The 16,662-nt window shown below is 34.8% G+C and overlaps 1 protein-coding gene across 1 annotated transcript in view; it reads left to right on the plus strand.

Moving 5' to 3' along the window:
- The window catches only part of GCFC2 (GC-rich sequence DNA-binding factor 2), a gene marked incomplete at both ends in the record, with an annotated part of 43,711 nt that overhangs the window by 12,617 nt on the left and 14,432 nt on the right, over positions 1–16,662 (plus strand). The window contains 7 exons of the mRNA XM_084234829.1: positions 337–523; positions 2,727–2,850; positions 3,756–3,837; positions 4,317–4,429; positions 5,113–5,312; positions 6,873–7,023; positions 11,105–11,223. Of these exons, the coding sequence (XP_084090955.1) occupies positions 337–523; positions 2,727–2,850; positions 3,756–3,837; positions 4,317–4,429; positions 5,113–5,312; positions 6,873–7,023; positions 11,105–11,223 (976 nt within the window). The remainder of the gene's footprint in view (positions 1–336; positions 524–2,726; positions 2,851–3,755; positions 3,838–4,316; positions 4,430–5,112; positions 5,313–6,872; positions 7,024–11,104; positions 11,224–16,662) is intronic.

Raw genomic sequence — 16,662 nt, forward strand, 5'->3', positions numbered from 1 at the left:
GTTTTGAATATGACCACTAATTATTCTAGCAACTTAACATAGTTTCCAATCCTCATCTGTCTACGCTTCTACTCTAAAATTGCATATAACTCAACTGCATATGACAAAACTGCATATAACTCATCTAGCTCAATGCGTAAAAACCTGTTTACTTTCTACCTTTCCCTTTGAGACCTCTTTCATTGTGATGCTCTCCCTTTCTCAGCCCAGGTTTATATAACTATCAGTTTGCATGATGGTCTTTGTAAGGTAACAAATTTTTTTTTCATTAGCCTCCTATTTACTATAATAGAAATAAGAGTTTGGAAAATAATTCTTAATCTTTTATTTATCTAGATTAACATTACTACAGGATACTCACCGCTCACACCTGCGGGAATATGAAAAATACACAGAAGATGTCAAGAGCTTAAAGAGTACAATCCAGAACCTTGAGGATTCGTCAAATCAAGCTCTAAATTTTAAATTCTATAAAAGCATGAAAGTTTATGTGGAAAATTTAATTGACTGTCTAAATGAAAAGGTACGTGGCTATAAATATTATATCATTTCCTTTTTATTGAGAAATCCCTTTGTTACAGCAACTTCCAGAGAAATCAGATGGCACTCAGGGAAGTGTGTTCAAGGTTGTCATGGCTACCGCTGTGAACAAGCAGTGCAATATACCCAGCAACTTCTCTGCTCCAGCAAGCAACAGAATCAAAGCCGTAGACTCCCCCAAGCAGCAGGCTTGGGAAACTTCCTGCTTACCTTTACCAGGCAATTAAGAAAAGTTTGCCACAACAAATACTTTAGTATTTTTCCTTCACACCCTTGATGTAATATGATACTAATGCTGAAGAGTTAGGATTTTTTTGGTAATTATTTATTAAATAACAAAATTTTGTATATAATTTTTTTTTTTTTAAATTTCATCTGTTCAAGAAAAATTCTAAAGAGTGAATTAAGTCAGGGGCCTCCCTGGTGGCACAAGGGGTTAAGACCCAGCACTATGAAGCTGTCTGCAGCCACTGCAGCACAAGTTCGATCCCCAGCCAGGGAGGTGACCTACATGGCGCAGCAGACCTCTACTGTCTCACCTACTGCTCCCCTCAGCAGTGTATTTCAGTCACTCCGCCTGTTCTGTTCCCCACTCTGTCTCTGGTGAATTCTCTCACCCCTCCCCCACACCTCTGGCCTGTACCCCAATTCTTGTATGCATAAATAAATCTTTAAAAAAAAAGTGAAGTAAGTCAAAAGTCTAAATATTTTTAAGGCCTATGAAACATTGCCATATTATCCTCCACAAAGATTGCCAGTTTTATTAGTTTGCTAAATTTGACAATTGGTTTTCGTTTTTATATATTTATTTGATCTCTAATCTTTTGTTTTATTAACTACATGTATTTTTTCTTTGTGTGTGCTGTTTTTTTCTCATTACCTTTTTGGTTCATAGTAGGACTTTTTTTTTTTTTTTCTTTATATGATGAACAGTTCTTTATTGCTTAGTATTTATAATGCTTTATCCTACTTGATGTAGATAAACTCTGATGTTTATAATGTTTTATCCTACTTCATGTAGATAAATTCTGATGTTTTGTCTTTTTGTTTGTGATAGTTTGTAACATCAGGTGTTTTGAAATTTTTGTGTTTTTCACATTTATGCATCAGTCTGTGCATCAGTTTTTCGATCATTGTTTTTGTCTTACACATACTAAGTCCGTGCATTGAAGTTTTCAGTTTTTTTAAAAGCAAACTACCCATTTAAAAAATATACTCCATATTATTTTTTATTTACAGTAAATATCACCAGTTGCATATGAGATTTCTCCCCCTTTGTTTTAAGTTGACTACCTTTAGTAGCACTTAATAGGTACTTTTCTGAAGTGTTTATTACTGTGTAACTTTTTTTATTCCCTGTAAAAAATATTAAAAGATTTGTGACCTACCTACCCTCGATGTTATCCACAGCAGCAACAGTGGGTTATCGTTGGCCTGGGGGAAACTGGTAACTAAGAAATAGTGTATTGTCAATCTTAGCTGATAACTCTTTTTTGGTCTCTCTGGGTAAGTGTTTTCCATTCTCCACATTCTAAAATTCACTAGTTTCTTCAGGTGACCCCATTACCCACCCCGCCACCAAGACTGCTCCCTCAGCTTATGAAAAACAGCTGTATCCATCATTTCCTTCTACTCTTCTAACTCAAAGAAGGATGCTTCCTCTGTCACTCTTCTCCATGTTCTGCACTTCAGTCCTTCATTATTTATGATATTTATAGCTATTCTAGTAGAGTAAGAATTTTTGGTATTTTTTAAAATATTTATGTGCTACTAGTTCTTCATAAGTTTTTTTTAATCTATTTATGCATAGAAGAACTGGGGTGTAGGGAGGCGGGAGGGTGAGAGGATTCACCAGAGATAGAGTGGGGAGCAGAATAGGTGGACTGACTGAAATATATTGCTGAGGGGCAGCAGTGGATGAGTCAGGAGAGGTCTGCTGTGTCATGTGGGTTAGCTCCCTGGCCAGGGATCAAACTCATGTATAGTGGGTGGCGACAGCTTGATAGTGGTAAGACTAACACCTGTGCCATCAGGGAGGCCCCCTCAGGAGGTATTTTAACTGAGATGTGATCGTACGATGTTCCTTTGTGTGAAAATTGAGCATATACATACATATGCTTATACATAAATATTTTTATTACTCATTATTGATGGTGCACAAAATGTTAATTATGTATGTATTTCAGATTATCAACATCCAAGAAATAGAATCATCCATGCAGTTACTCCTTTTAAAACAAGCTACGACATTTATGAAACGCAGACAAGATGAATTAAAACATGAATCAACGTATTTACAACAATTATCACGTTAGTGTTTTCCATGTTCAATATAATCTATTATTAAGCTACATTATCAGCTGATGAATAAAGATTTTTATTCCTGTATAAAAAATGCTTTTTTGCACATTTTCCCACTAACCTTTAATCTATGTTCTTCCTAAAGCCCAAAACATTTAGAGCTGGGATTTTAAAATGTCCTAAGTCTAAGACAAAAAAAAAAGATAAATTTTATCATTTAATATTTGAGTCAGATTTATATAGCCATTTAATAACTGCTTTAAGATGAGTTGACATAAATTATAGATCTAACTATAAAGTTTCCATGACTTTTCCACAGTCTGCTTGTGGAGCTTAAAGCAATTCAAGTGTGCTTCAGTATAGAGTCATCTGTAAGATTTTATATATAAAATTTGGGTGCTACCCTTTACTTTGTATGCTGGTTTTATATTTTGAGATATATCTTCCTTTGATTAAGGTGTTGTCAAGGATAGTAAAAGAGATCAGACCATAAAAAGCAAAGTGACTTTCAAACATGACATTTACTTGGTCATAAATTACATACCAAAAAATTTGTATGATATATTGATAACACAAACATTTCTAGTATTTAGTATACAGCAACAGAAAAAAAAAACGGTGAGGGCTGCTGAAAAAGAATGTGGGAGAAAGAAACTGTATGATAGAATTTTGTCATTATTCACAGTGCTGAACAGTATTCACCAGCCAAGGTACTTTTTCCTAGGCTAATAGTCAGTGCCCGTTAATACTCTGATGGCATGCTAATTTTGGAATTTCATTGCATGATAAAATATACAGTATAAGTGTGTGTGTGTTTGTACTCACGTGCTTATATATGCACACCCAGGATATAACTTTTGCTTTCAAAATGTCTTGTGAATTTGCAGTATGAAATCAGTTTTATTCATTATCAGGCAAAGCTGAGACATCAACAAATGGAAGCTTGGCTATAAATGAAGAAACTCAATCGATTTTAGAAGAGGTTGAATCTCGAAGGTAGCTATATAAAGTGAAAACTTAAAGCATCGTTGAGCAAGTATTTTCACTGTTTAAATATAACGATATAGTATAATTAACCATGCCTAACATCAATTTATGAAAATGATGTAAAACAAAAATTTAACTACGCAGCACTCAACCCCAGAGTTTGACACACTAGTGTATTTGGAACAGTCAAAATAGTGGCATAATGGCATTTATCAGGCTGAGAATTGTTAATAAACCAATCCTAATAACATTGTTATCTCTTCAAAATCTGATTAGCCTAATTGGGAATGCCTTAAAAAAGGGGTGGGGGGAGAACACCAATTCAGATTAATGAAGCCAAAATGTCAAAAGTATATGGTAAAAGTATATGCTAGTTGGATGATGTATTTCTGATTTCTTTAAATAAATGAGTCTACTTTTTACTTTAAAAGCATTTATTTTCAACAGGACCTGTTTTTAATTTATTTTTGGTTTATTACAAAATACAGAGCACAAAGAAGACAGGCAAGAACACTTTCTGGAAATTGTAATCATCAAGAAGGGATGTCTAGTGATGATGAACTATCTTCAGCAGACATGACTGACTTTCAAAAAAGTCAAGGTCAGTTACCATGTTTCTAATATGTCTTGGTTTGAAGTATTGAAATGGTGAGAAACGTTTTGCTGTGATTTCCCTTAAATATATAAGCTGTATCAAATAGTTGGGAAATTTTAGGAACAAAGAAACACATTTTCCCCCATTTAAAATGTTTCCTACAACTGAAAAAATGGAGTAAGAGTATTTTAAGTATTCCTGCATTTCTTTAATATATACATTCCATAGTATCATTTTTTCATATAAATTAATTTGAACTTAGCAAAGCCACCTTTAGCATTATGAGAAGGCAAAATAAGTATAGTTGAAGGAGTATGGGCTTTACAATTAAATACATTAGGGTTTAAAGAAGGGCTCTGTCCTGTGTGATCTTAGGCAGATTCCTTGACCTCCCTAAGTACAATGTGTGTTTGGTTTTGTCTGTAGAAAGATAAGCTAAATAACACCTGTCTTGTGTGGAAACAGTTACAGTGATGAAGTGAGATCATGTGTTCGTAATGTTTTGACAGGGGCTCCATAACAGTAGATTTTGTTAGTGTCAATATTTTATTGCTAAAATTATTTTAAATAAAAACTATTATCAAAAGAAAGTTTTTAGCTCAATTGATGACACATATCATCATACATGATTGTGTTTATGATGCAAACTTAAAGTTCACAAACTTAAAATGCACTCATTTTGTCCACAGGTGATATCTTACAGAATCACAAGAAGATTTTTGAAGATGTGCATGATGATTTTTGTAACATCCAGAATATGTTGTTGAAATTTCAGCAATGGCGAGAAAAGTTTCCTGATTCTTATTATGAAGCTTTCATTAGTTTGTGTATACCAAAGCTTTTAAATCCCCTAATACGAGTTCAGTTGATTGATTGGAATCCTCTTAAGGTATATAAGTTTACCATGTGAAAAAAAAAATTCCTGATCACATTAATTACTTAAATTACCATGTTATCAGGTTAGTACTGTGAAGTAACAGTTTACATTTATCTTTCCTTGGTTCTCCCTTTATTTTTAAGGCTGAGTGGCACCAAACATCATTAAAGGGAACTTTTTTTCCCCAATTCATCTAAGTTTAGGATCACTCAAAAATTAAAGATAGTACTGACCCCTAAAAATTTTATAGTCTGGGGAATTAGACATAAACCTGTTCTTAGAACTGTGAAGTTGGAGATGATAAATTGGAAGAGTTGATTAGGAAAACTAGTGAGGAAGGTGAAGGGTATAGAATTTAAAAAGGAGAGAGAAAAGGTAAGATATTTCATAGAAATGCTTAGGGAAATATATTAGTTAAGAAGCTAGAGGCTGTACAGATGTTTAGATCTGTAATTAAGAGACATGAATTTGTTTTGGTAAATAATGGGAGGAATAACATGATGAAAGTAATCTTTTAGGAAGCCAAAATATAGACTAACTTGGAGGGAAGGGAGATAAAAGGTAGAGATACATAGTAACAAGCAATTGCTATAGCTCTCAACTGAGGTGATGAACTTTTCAATTAAGGTGATAAGTGATAAAGGGAAAAGAAGAAAAGGACTGATTACAAGAGAGGTTATAATGTAAAAATCAGTAAAATGCTGAGAATAACTCTTTACATGCCACATCAAAGATGACCTCAGTCTGGAGTCTGGGTTGTTAGAACAATGGTAGTTCCATTAATAGAAAGGGGTCTTTTCAGATAGAGCAAGGTTTGAAGAACATTTCATTTGGTAGATAATGAAATAATAGTGGGGCATTCATGTGACTATGCCTAGCAAGCGAATGGAAATGAGAAAATGTAATTCTGGGAAGAGAGTGGAGTTCAAGATAAAAGATTTAAGAAAGTGAAGGATGAAACCATGTCCTTTTTCCTTTCACTGCCCAAGTCATGCATGCCTATTGACTCTGTTAGCCTCAGGACCATATAGTTTTCAAGTACAGGAACCAAACTTACCCCTAAGAAAGTGGTACAAAGTTGGTCAAATAGCAGCCTACTTATTAACTACTCAAGCTGAATTGCGTACTTTGACCATATGCTATTTGTCTAGTAAGTTAAACCACATGCAAAATATACTTTTGTGTCTGTGAGAATTGAGAAATTAATTTTGTGTGAGGTAGATGAAATTTTATAAGCAAATTCAATGGCTATTTTAAGTACTATTCTACAAATGGAATCTTCTGTACTTAACACTTGCTATATGGTAGATCTCTGAAGGTCTTGACACACATTCAGCATTTTTGAGTATTTTTTTTTGTGAATGAATGAAAATACAATGTAGTTTCTTGTCATATTGCTTAGACATAATGTCTTAATGATATCATCCTGCCTAGCATTGGTGGTCTAGTGGGGTTAAAATATATATGATTCTCTCTGGCCCTTAGACAAACCTCTTATGCTCTGAAAAAGTTAAATATTTTAAAATAAGTATTTAAGAATTTATTTACAATCTTGATAATTTTATTTATAAGTCTGATTCCATAGGTTTAAAACAGATGCCATGGTTCACATCTATAGAAGAATTTATGGAGAACAGTATGGAAAATTCAAAGAAGGAAGATAATTCTGATAAGAAAATCTTATCTGTTGTCATCAGCAAAACAGTTATTCCTCGATTTACAGGTATCACTTTGTAATCCTAATAAAATTAAGTTGCTCTTTGGCAGAATACAAGATTATTAATTTTTCCCAGAAGTTTTTGAACACAGAAATGAAATAAGCAGTAAAAATCAACAGGTGTCATAAATTAAGGTGGGTGAAAATGCTTTTTTATGCATTTGGCTATCAGACTGTAATACTCTGAACCTTTTAGCATTTGTGACATTAGCATTGCTTATATAACACCTGAGCTATTTATTAGTGACACATTCTCATCCCTACTATGTGTTTATTCTTTCTTTCAAAAACATTACATTTCCCTTACATTTATCACTGGCAATCAGAAATACTTAAAATTTATGCTTATGTTTCAGTCTAAAAACTTGTTTTTACCTGAAATTATACTTGATAAAGATTTGTTTTACCATGTTACAATGGATTATGACTGTAAAGTCTACAGAACTCTATTTTAAAAAGTAAACCAAGTTGGCTTCTCATTCAGCTTGATTAAATTTTGAAGATTTTCTCAGTGTAACTTGCAGTGCAATCATGAGGTATATTATAAAATTACTTTCCACTAACAACTAACTCTAATGATAGCATAGAGTATGTGTACCTCATTTAAGTCCTTTTCTGAAAAATGCAAATACTTCACTTAAAATTAGTCTCTCAAGTAAGCAGAATGAGAAATTAATACTGTATGTTTATTCTCAAGTCCTAGCTATTCTTCACAAGCTCCCTGGGTAATTTCATATTCTCTACTAGTGCCATTTATGTCTGTGTTGTTCAGTATGTTAACTACCAACTATATGTAACTAAAAATATGTTTCAATTAAGTAAACTTAAATTTCAGCTCCTTAGTCATACTAGTCCCACTTTTTTTTAAGATTTATTTATTTTTATACAAGAGCTGAGGTGCAGGCCAGAGGCGCGGGAGGGTGAGAGGATTCACCAGAGACACAGTGGGGAGCAGAACAGGCAGACAACCAAAATACACTGCTGAGGAGAGCAGCGGGCACTACAGGAGAGGTCTGCCACGCCATGTGGGAATCTCCCTGGCCGGCCGGGAAACAAACCTGTGCTGCAGAGGCTGCGGACAAACTCACAGTGCAGCGCTCAACCCGCTGCACCACCTGGGAGGCCCTAGTCTCATTTTAAATGTTCAGTAGTTGAATGCAGCTTGTGCCTCTCAGTATAGATGTAAGACTTTTTGCCATCATCACATGAAGTTCTGTTGAACAATGCTTTTCTACATGATTTTTAAACCCAAAAGAAATGGAAGAACTAGTTCAAGTCTCTTAGAACTCCATATTTCTCTATCAAAGTACCTTCTGAGTGCATTGAATTGGATAGCCAATGGGAAATTGAAACTCCACATGCAAAATTATACCTTTTCCTCTTATTCTTTATCTAGAAAATGACACTTGCATTTACCCACTTGTATTCACCAAAGCCTTTACATTATTCACTTCCCGCACTTTCTAACCTTTTCATATAAGCAATTGCCAAGTCTTTTTCCTTTTTCTAAACCAATTTTTGTATTATAACCATAGTAACCTAAAATATGAGTCTGAATCTGTCATGCCTCACTTAATTCAATTTTTAACTGCCTTCAGGATCAATTCTAATAAGGCTTTAACATGACTTTCTAGAGCATTCAGAATCACATGTTTAGTATTACCTTCTAGCTCCATTTCTTGCTAACCTCGTTGCTGTCATCCCCATCTCTACTGCACATAAGCTACTGTCCTGGGCCTTCAGATCTTCTGTGCTCCATCCATTAATCTTCCCAGCCCCATCTCTTTTATCTGGCTAATTCATTACTTTTCATCTTTCAGGACCCAGTATAGATATCACTTCTAGGAACTGGCTTAGTCATATCTCTCGAGTTCCTGTAGCACTCTCAACTCAGTGGTGGCACCTGTACATTGAATGTAATTGCTTACATGTGTTTGTATTTGCCATCCGACAAAATCGTTCAAAGGCAGGTACCTGGTCTTGCCTGTTTAATGCTAACACATAGTAGACTCTCAATGTTCACTGAATATTTCTGAAATTATTAGAATTTTAACATTCTAGTCACTTGAGAAATCACTGTTTTGTTTTTGACTTTTTTTAACCTTGTGATTTTTTTTATTTAACATTTTACAAGGGTCTGGTCTATATCAGGTACTATTTTTGCTTCACTGTATATAGCAGTGAGCAAAATAATAATCCCTGCCTTAATGTCTTCTGTAAAGGAGACAGATGACAAGTAAGAGAAGTAAAATCTAGATTGTGTTAGTTGTAATGGGCAAGGAGAAAAAACAAAGTAAAGGAAAGAGACACAAATTATCAAAGAGGAGTACAATTCAAGATAATTGGCAAAGAGAAGGCCTTCCTCGTAGGGTCACAACTGAGCAGTTTCCAAAGGAAATAAAGCAGGCTCTAAGACTGGAGGACTAGCATCCAATGCAGAGGGAATAACAAGTGCAAAGACCCTGGTAGGAGCCAGCTTCATTTGCTTGAATAATAGCAAATAGGTTTGTGAGTTTTAGTAGAATAAGTAAAGGACAGAGTTAAGACAAGGTTAGCAAGATGATAAAGGCTGTATCATTATGAGGGTTTATTTGTAAGGACTTCTGTCAGCAAAAAATAATGAGAAGCTTGGAGAGTTTTGAGCAGAAAAGTGACATGATCTATCTTAACATTTTAACAGAATCACTCCAGTTGCAGTCTTCAGAATGAACTGTGAACAGACCAGTTAGGAAGCTTTTCTAGTAAAACAAGCAATAGGTGATAGTGGATTGGGCGAGGGAATTACAGGTGAAAAGTAGTTGAAGTCTATATATATTTAAAAAGTACCACTAACAGATTTTGCTGAAGGATTGGTTGCAGAGCAAAAAAAGAATCGAGAATCACTCTGGTTTTTGGCTTGCGCAAATAAGACAGTTACCATTTCCTGACATGAAAAAGACTAAAATGAGCAAGTTTAGTGTAGGAAGATGTGTTAGGACTCAGTTAGGGAGATGTATCAGGCTGATTTTGTCACAAGTTGAGATTGCGATGTCTGTCATTCTAGTGGAAATGACAACTAGGCTTTTGAATATATGTGTCTAAAGAATACTGGTAGGTAGGAAAGAAAATTTGGATTCAGCCACAAAACTGACCTTAAATAAATACTAAGGGTATAAATACAGATGGGACAGAAGTTAAGTAGCCAAAGACCAGAGAGGTAGGTGGGAAGTAAGTGTATCTGGAAGTCAAGTAAAATCGTTTCCAAGGGAATGATCAGCTGTTGTAAATTGTTTTGGAAAACCAATTGGGATCTAGAATGAACCATTGGCTTTTGTACCATGAAGGTTAGCAGTTACTTGATAAAGAGTAGTTTGGGCAGAATGGTTTCAAATAAGTCCTTATTGAAGGGAATTCCCAATTAATGGGAGGAGAGAAACTATAGACAATTTTTGAAGAATTTTATTGTTAAAAAAAAAAAAAAGAGGGCAGTACTGGAGGAGAAGTATTCTAAGGATCTTAGAATAAGGCAGAGGGGTTGGGATCTTTTGCACAAAATAGAGGGTTGCCTTTGTGAGGATCTTCATCCAGAGGAATGGGAGACAAGTTAGAGCATATAGGTACAGAGGCAAGTTGGTGTGTTGATGCTGTGGTAGGAGCTTCTCTTCTGATTGTTTTCTCATTAAACTAGGAAGTAATCAGCTAAGAGTGAGAGCAGTGTAGAAGAAAAGGAAAGATAGTTGTCAGATAGAAAAGTCCTTTCAAGAGCAAAAAGGAATGAGAAGAGGGGCCAAAACTCATTTCATGTTAATGAATTTGAAGTGCATTTCTTTTTTTCCAGCCATGTGTTGGCTGCTTGGTCACAGGCACAGACTCAGTGGACAAGGTGGATTTAACTTGTGTTGTGGTTTATTTAGCCAGACAAATTTAACAAAGCCCCAAAAGGACAAGGAAATTGAGAATGTAAGCAAATACATAACATTAACAACTGGTCATGGGTTTTAGAGGGCATTGGAGGGAAGTAGTCTTTACTAAAGTCCTTGATTATTTCTGCGTGATAGGCAAAGCAGTCTAGTATATAAATTGTGCACCTCTGAAATTTTTGTTTCAGACTTTGTGGAATTCATTTGGGATCCGTTGTCGACCTCACAGACAGCAAATTTAATAATGCACTGTAGAATGATTCTTGAAGATTCCACTTATGAAAATGAAGTCAATAAAAGCAAACAGGTAATTTCTAGAGTTGTGAATGTCTTGATTTTTTTATAAATAATATAATTTTATTATAAATCTTTACAGAAATGCAAAGATATAATTGTCAAGAAACTATTTGAGGAAAAATATATTTACTCTGATTTAGAGAAATCAGGATTGACTATCTTTCCTTTATAATAAGATGAAAAAACCTATTTCTGAATACTCTAAGAGGAATAATAATTAATCATTAAAGGATGCACCACATACATGTAATAAGACCTAAATTAGTAATTTCATTCTTATTAGTTTATTTCTCTCTATTCAGTGGTCTGGTTTGTGTCCTTGTGCCCCAGCCAGTCATCTTTCAGGTTTGTGAATTACTTTGGCCCTGCAGAGAATAATATTAGTGCAAATCACTCCTCCTAAAAGAAAAACAAAAAAACAAATTACCTTTGTTCTTTTAGTAACAGTCTGATGTTACAGTGACATTGCTTTACCAGTGATTTTAAAATTAGGCTAACATTTGTTAATTAGTTATTTATAATCTACCAAAGTTAAAAGCAGTAGTCACTAAGTATTCGAAGTTTAATAAATGTAGATTTTCATCTTACTGCACATGTGCCATAAAGTGGAACTTTTTATGGAGGCCTTAGTGAGAGTCTGCTGAATCTTTTAATGTACTGTTTTTTCATCAGTTTATTATGAGGATGTCTTATAATCATGCAGTTAAGTAGTAAGCCAATTTTATGTTGAACTTGAAAGAAATTGAGAGAGCTTAACAGACTAGAATACCCAGAGTAAATAACCATGGTGGTAGAGAAGCAAGGAAGGTATATTACATTCATGTTACCAACACCATTAATTTTAGCATTTGGAATTGCTATCACGAAGGAGGGAAACTGTAAGAAGAGGGAAAAGAGGAATGTCAGCATGATTTTACCTTCCAGAAACATGAATTCTTAAAAAAAATAAGGCATATATAAACTATCATTCAAAAAAGGAAGTAATGTAGTCAGGAGTGGCAAGACAAATTTTTTTTTAAATAGGAAGTGAGAAGTGGGAAAAACAATAAACATGTATTTACTTAATTGTTGTTATGTGCCAGGCACACTGTTAGGCCTTATACCTGTGTCATCTTACTTAGTTGTCCCAGCAGCCCTGTGGAAAATTGTGTGATAACTCCATTTTTGAGATGAAGAAAATGAATCTTGAGAACTCGTTCACAGTAATACCCTGAGTTAGAATTAAAATTTAAAACTTTTTTGCTCTTCCGAGCTTAAAGCCCGAATTCATCTAATTTTCATTACACATTGTCTCCCTATGAGCAGCCCAGATAAAGTGCTATGAAAATTAAAAAGAGAAGCAGGAGAGAGGTTACTTTCAACGGTCGAAGAATATTAAAGAAAGAGATAGCATATTTGAGTTGGGACCTAAAGGAAGTATAGAATTTGAACATGTAGCAATAAAGAAAGAACATTTCTTCTTTCTTACCTCTAAGAAGAAAACATAGGAAACTCATTGCAGGAATTGGGGATATTAACTTAAAAAAGAAGTTGTACATGGAAATAGTGCATATATTCAGAGAAAGAATAGATATAATCTGTTTTGGGGTTTTTTTTAAAGATTGATTTATTTATGCATACAAGAACTGAGGTACAGGCTAGAGGTGTGGGGGGTGAGAGGATTCATCAGAGACAGAGTGGGGAACAGAACAGGCAGACTGAGTGAAATACACTGCTGAGGGGAGCAGCAGGTGAGACAGGAGAGGTCTGCTATCCCATGTGGGTAGCACTCTGGCTGGCTGGTGATCAAACTTGTGCTGCAGAGGCTGCGGATAGCTTCACAGTGCTGTGCTTAACCCTTTGCACCACCAGGGATGTCCTATTCTGTGGTGTTAACAGAGCAGAGGACCAGAATTAGAAGTAGGAACTATAACAAAACAGATAAATAATTTTATATTCAGTCTATATGTAAGACTATTATAACCAAATGTAAATGGTGCTTTACTATTTATTAATAATTTCACATTATTTGATCCTCACAACCTTGTGAAGTGTATTGACTTTTAGTTGCATTTTACAGGGACATGTCACTTGTAAAAGATCACTTGGGTGTTAAGTGGCAGGCCTGGCATTTTGTAATCACTGAAGTCTTTGTATTTATAAATTCACTCATGAATTTTTTATATGCATGGTTTATATAAAGTTCTTATATGAGGTATTGCATTTGATTGGCACAGGTCTTGAAATCCTTAGTTTTAGGAATTAAATTATACTTGCTTAGGACTTTGAAGGGTCTTATTCTTTATTAACTAAATTCCTATTCCAATACTGATAGTATTGGTGTTAATGGAAGGAGTAATGTTGATAATACAATTAATGATAACTTCATTTTGTGTTCTCTAATTTTCATTTTTGCTGTTTATTGATAGAAATATGGTTAATGAAGTTAACCATATTGAATGTAAAGATAGAAGTTGAGCATTGCTATGTTTGTTATTAATGTTGGCAAAATATGTTGTCAGTTTTTTTCTTGAATCATTTGGGTAAGCATCCTGAGAATGGAGATAGGTCTCTTAGTGATGGTATTATGGTTAGAATGAGGGCAGTGTTTTGTTTCATATATATGAAAGGGATAGTGTTGTGATGGATGAATTCTGTATAACTAATATAAATGTGTTAATATATATCGCAAATTTAGGGTTATGATAGCGTAATAAGTTAAAATAGCTGTTAGGCATCCTATGTGAGCAACTGATGAATAAACTCTGATTTGTCATAGTTAGGTTTTGGTTAAATCTTCTTTGTCCAGTTAGTATGATTGATTACAAGGATGTATTGGGTTGTCAGAAAAGTCATGACGCATTTTTTGCCACAAAAAGACATAGGAAAGAAATACATCATGACTTTCCAACAACCCAATAATTAGTATGTTTAGGTTAATAGATGATATTTGGTATAGGACTGAGTGTGGTGCCAGTTTTGTCAAGGTTTTATCATGAATTAGACCTGGTTTTATTAGGACTCCTTGTGTAATTTCTGGTTCTCAGAAGTGAAATGGGTATAGTCCAAGTTTTATGGCTAAGACTATTATTATTATGAGGCAGGTTGTTGGATTAAAAATTTTTGTGATTTTTCATTGTTTATTGGGTTTGTTCATTGAGTTTATTGGGTTAATAATGATAGGTACTATGAAGATACAGATGTAGTAACTTGTATTATAAATATTTTGTGGGTACTTCTGTTGATCAAGGATGAAGTTTTTTGAGATAGGAATAACTGCCAACACTTTATTTCAAAGCCAATACAGATTATCAAGCAATGTAAACTTATTACAATTATAGTTCCTAGAATAATGGTGGATGAGAATATAAGAGAAATGATAGAATTTTGGACATAAACCACCATTTTCTGGGTATGTGCCCAGTATCTTACTTAGCTAACCTTATTATATATAGGATGTGTAATGTGGTAGTGTTAGGGGAAAAGGATGTCCTGAGCAAATTCCATACAGACTTTGTGGATGCCATCCCACTCCAGCAAGACACTGGGAACTACAAATCCCATGATCCCCAAAGGGAAGTTGTGAGGACCTAGGGTGGAGTTAAGCAGCCATTTTCTCTGTTTGTTAATAAAACCACCCATGTTAGTGGGGTCTCGGGCACTTGGCTAGTGCTCTTGGCCAGGCAGGTTTGGTATTCACGGGTCATTTGGGATTCCAGGTCAGTGGAACGGGTAGGACACATTTAAGAATTTATCTCCCTCTTTTCTCCCTGAGTTGTACATACAACTTTCCTTGTAAATAAATCTTTTGTTAACCTTTTGTGTGTGCCTGCAGTTGAAGTCCCCTTTAAGTGCATGGGTGAGGACCCACAGTCAGGCAACCCGTTTTAGAGCGAGGTTACCCTGTAACAGTAGCACAGAGAAACAGGGAAGAGTTTTAATGGTAAAACCGAATATAGTCCTGTTATGTAGGGACTTTGAAATGCTTCTGGGAACAAGATTGTTGTGAAGATATTTATTATGATAGTAGTGATACATTCTGCTAGAAAATAGGGTAAATGGGCCTGTTGTATTTGCAGCATTGAAACCAGGAACTAATTCTTCTGTTATGTGAAATGAAGTCCAATTGGTTTTTGCTAGGGTTGAAATGAATTACATCAGGGAAAAGGGCATGAGGAAAAAATTGACCCTGGATATCCTGAGGTAATAATTAAAGTTGATAACGTGAATGAATGTTTTATTGAGAGAACTGATAGTAAAATGATTGCCGATGTTAACTTCATAAGGAATTGTTTTGCTACTGCTCATAGTACTCCAATTAATACACTTTGATTTGCATGCTCTGCCTGATTATGAGCTAGAGTAAACATCAAGACTTGATATGCTAGTGTAAACAGCACACCTAGTTTTGTGCTTATGAATCTATACAGCATGGGTAGTGGAGTTCACACTGTCAAGGTAGAGGGCTAGAATTAGTGTGATAATAAGTATAGATACTGATGATGTTAGTGGTCAGAGTGGTTCTTGAATGAGTAATCTGACAGAATTGACAGTGGGTTAGAGTAGACCTAGTGTGCTTATATGTTCGACTAATGTAAGGAATGCTACTGTGTGTAGGATTCTAATAGTGAGAAAAGGTAAATTATGAACCTTGTTGTTAGGGAAAGTTGTTGAACTTGTAGCCATAAAAGATTTTACACTGGGCTCTGCTACTCTAAAACCTTGTTATAGTTTCATTTTCAATTAATTAGATTAAGATTAAATCATCTATTTGTTTAAAGGTGCTTTTGTAAAGTAGGCCCAATTTCTCTTGTCCTTTCTTACTGGGAGAAATGTGAAATAAATATTGTAGAAACCAATCTGGATTACTCCACTCTGAATTCAGATCATATTGTACTTTAATCATTAAATAAATGAATCATTAATAATGATGTCTTGATCCAGCATTGAGGTCATAAGCCCTGTTGTTGATAAAGACTGCAGGATAGGTTTGTACTGTTAATCCCCAGGGGATCTTGTTCCATTGGTTATGGCCTTGAATCAGTAAATGATAATTTTGACTAGCTGATCTAAATTTAAGTCACCAAGAGATTAATTTATGTTCCAGGGTCACCCCAACCAAAATCATTAGTCCAGTTAAAAGTTTGTTATCCCTTCAATTTGGTTATAGTTTTGTTTTTTTGAATTAACTAATTACAGCTCCATAGGGTCTTTTCATTTCATTTTGTTACTCCTGCCTCTTCGAGGGATGATCAGTTGCACAGGTTAAAAGTCCCTATTTGGTAATAAATGACTATGACGCTGCCGTCGCATGATCAGAATACCACAGCCATTAAACAAATGTCACTGGCCAGGCAGTGCCTGCCTCATAGTACTAGAAATGCTATAGACGGTATTTTTGGTAAAGTGGTGGGGTTTGTGTTTACAGAGTTCCTTTCACTTTTTCAATCTTTCCTTAGTGCATGCCATT

This window comes from Talpa europaea (genome assembly GCF_964194135.1).
Source record: "Talpa europaea genome assembly, chromosome: 6".
Lineage (NCBI taxonomy): Eukaryota > Metazoa > Chordata > Mammalia > Eulipotyphla > Talpidae > Talpa > Talpa europaea.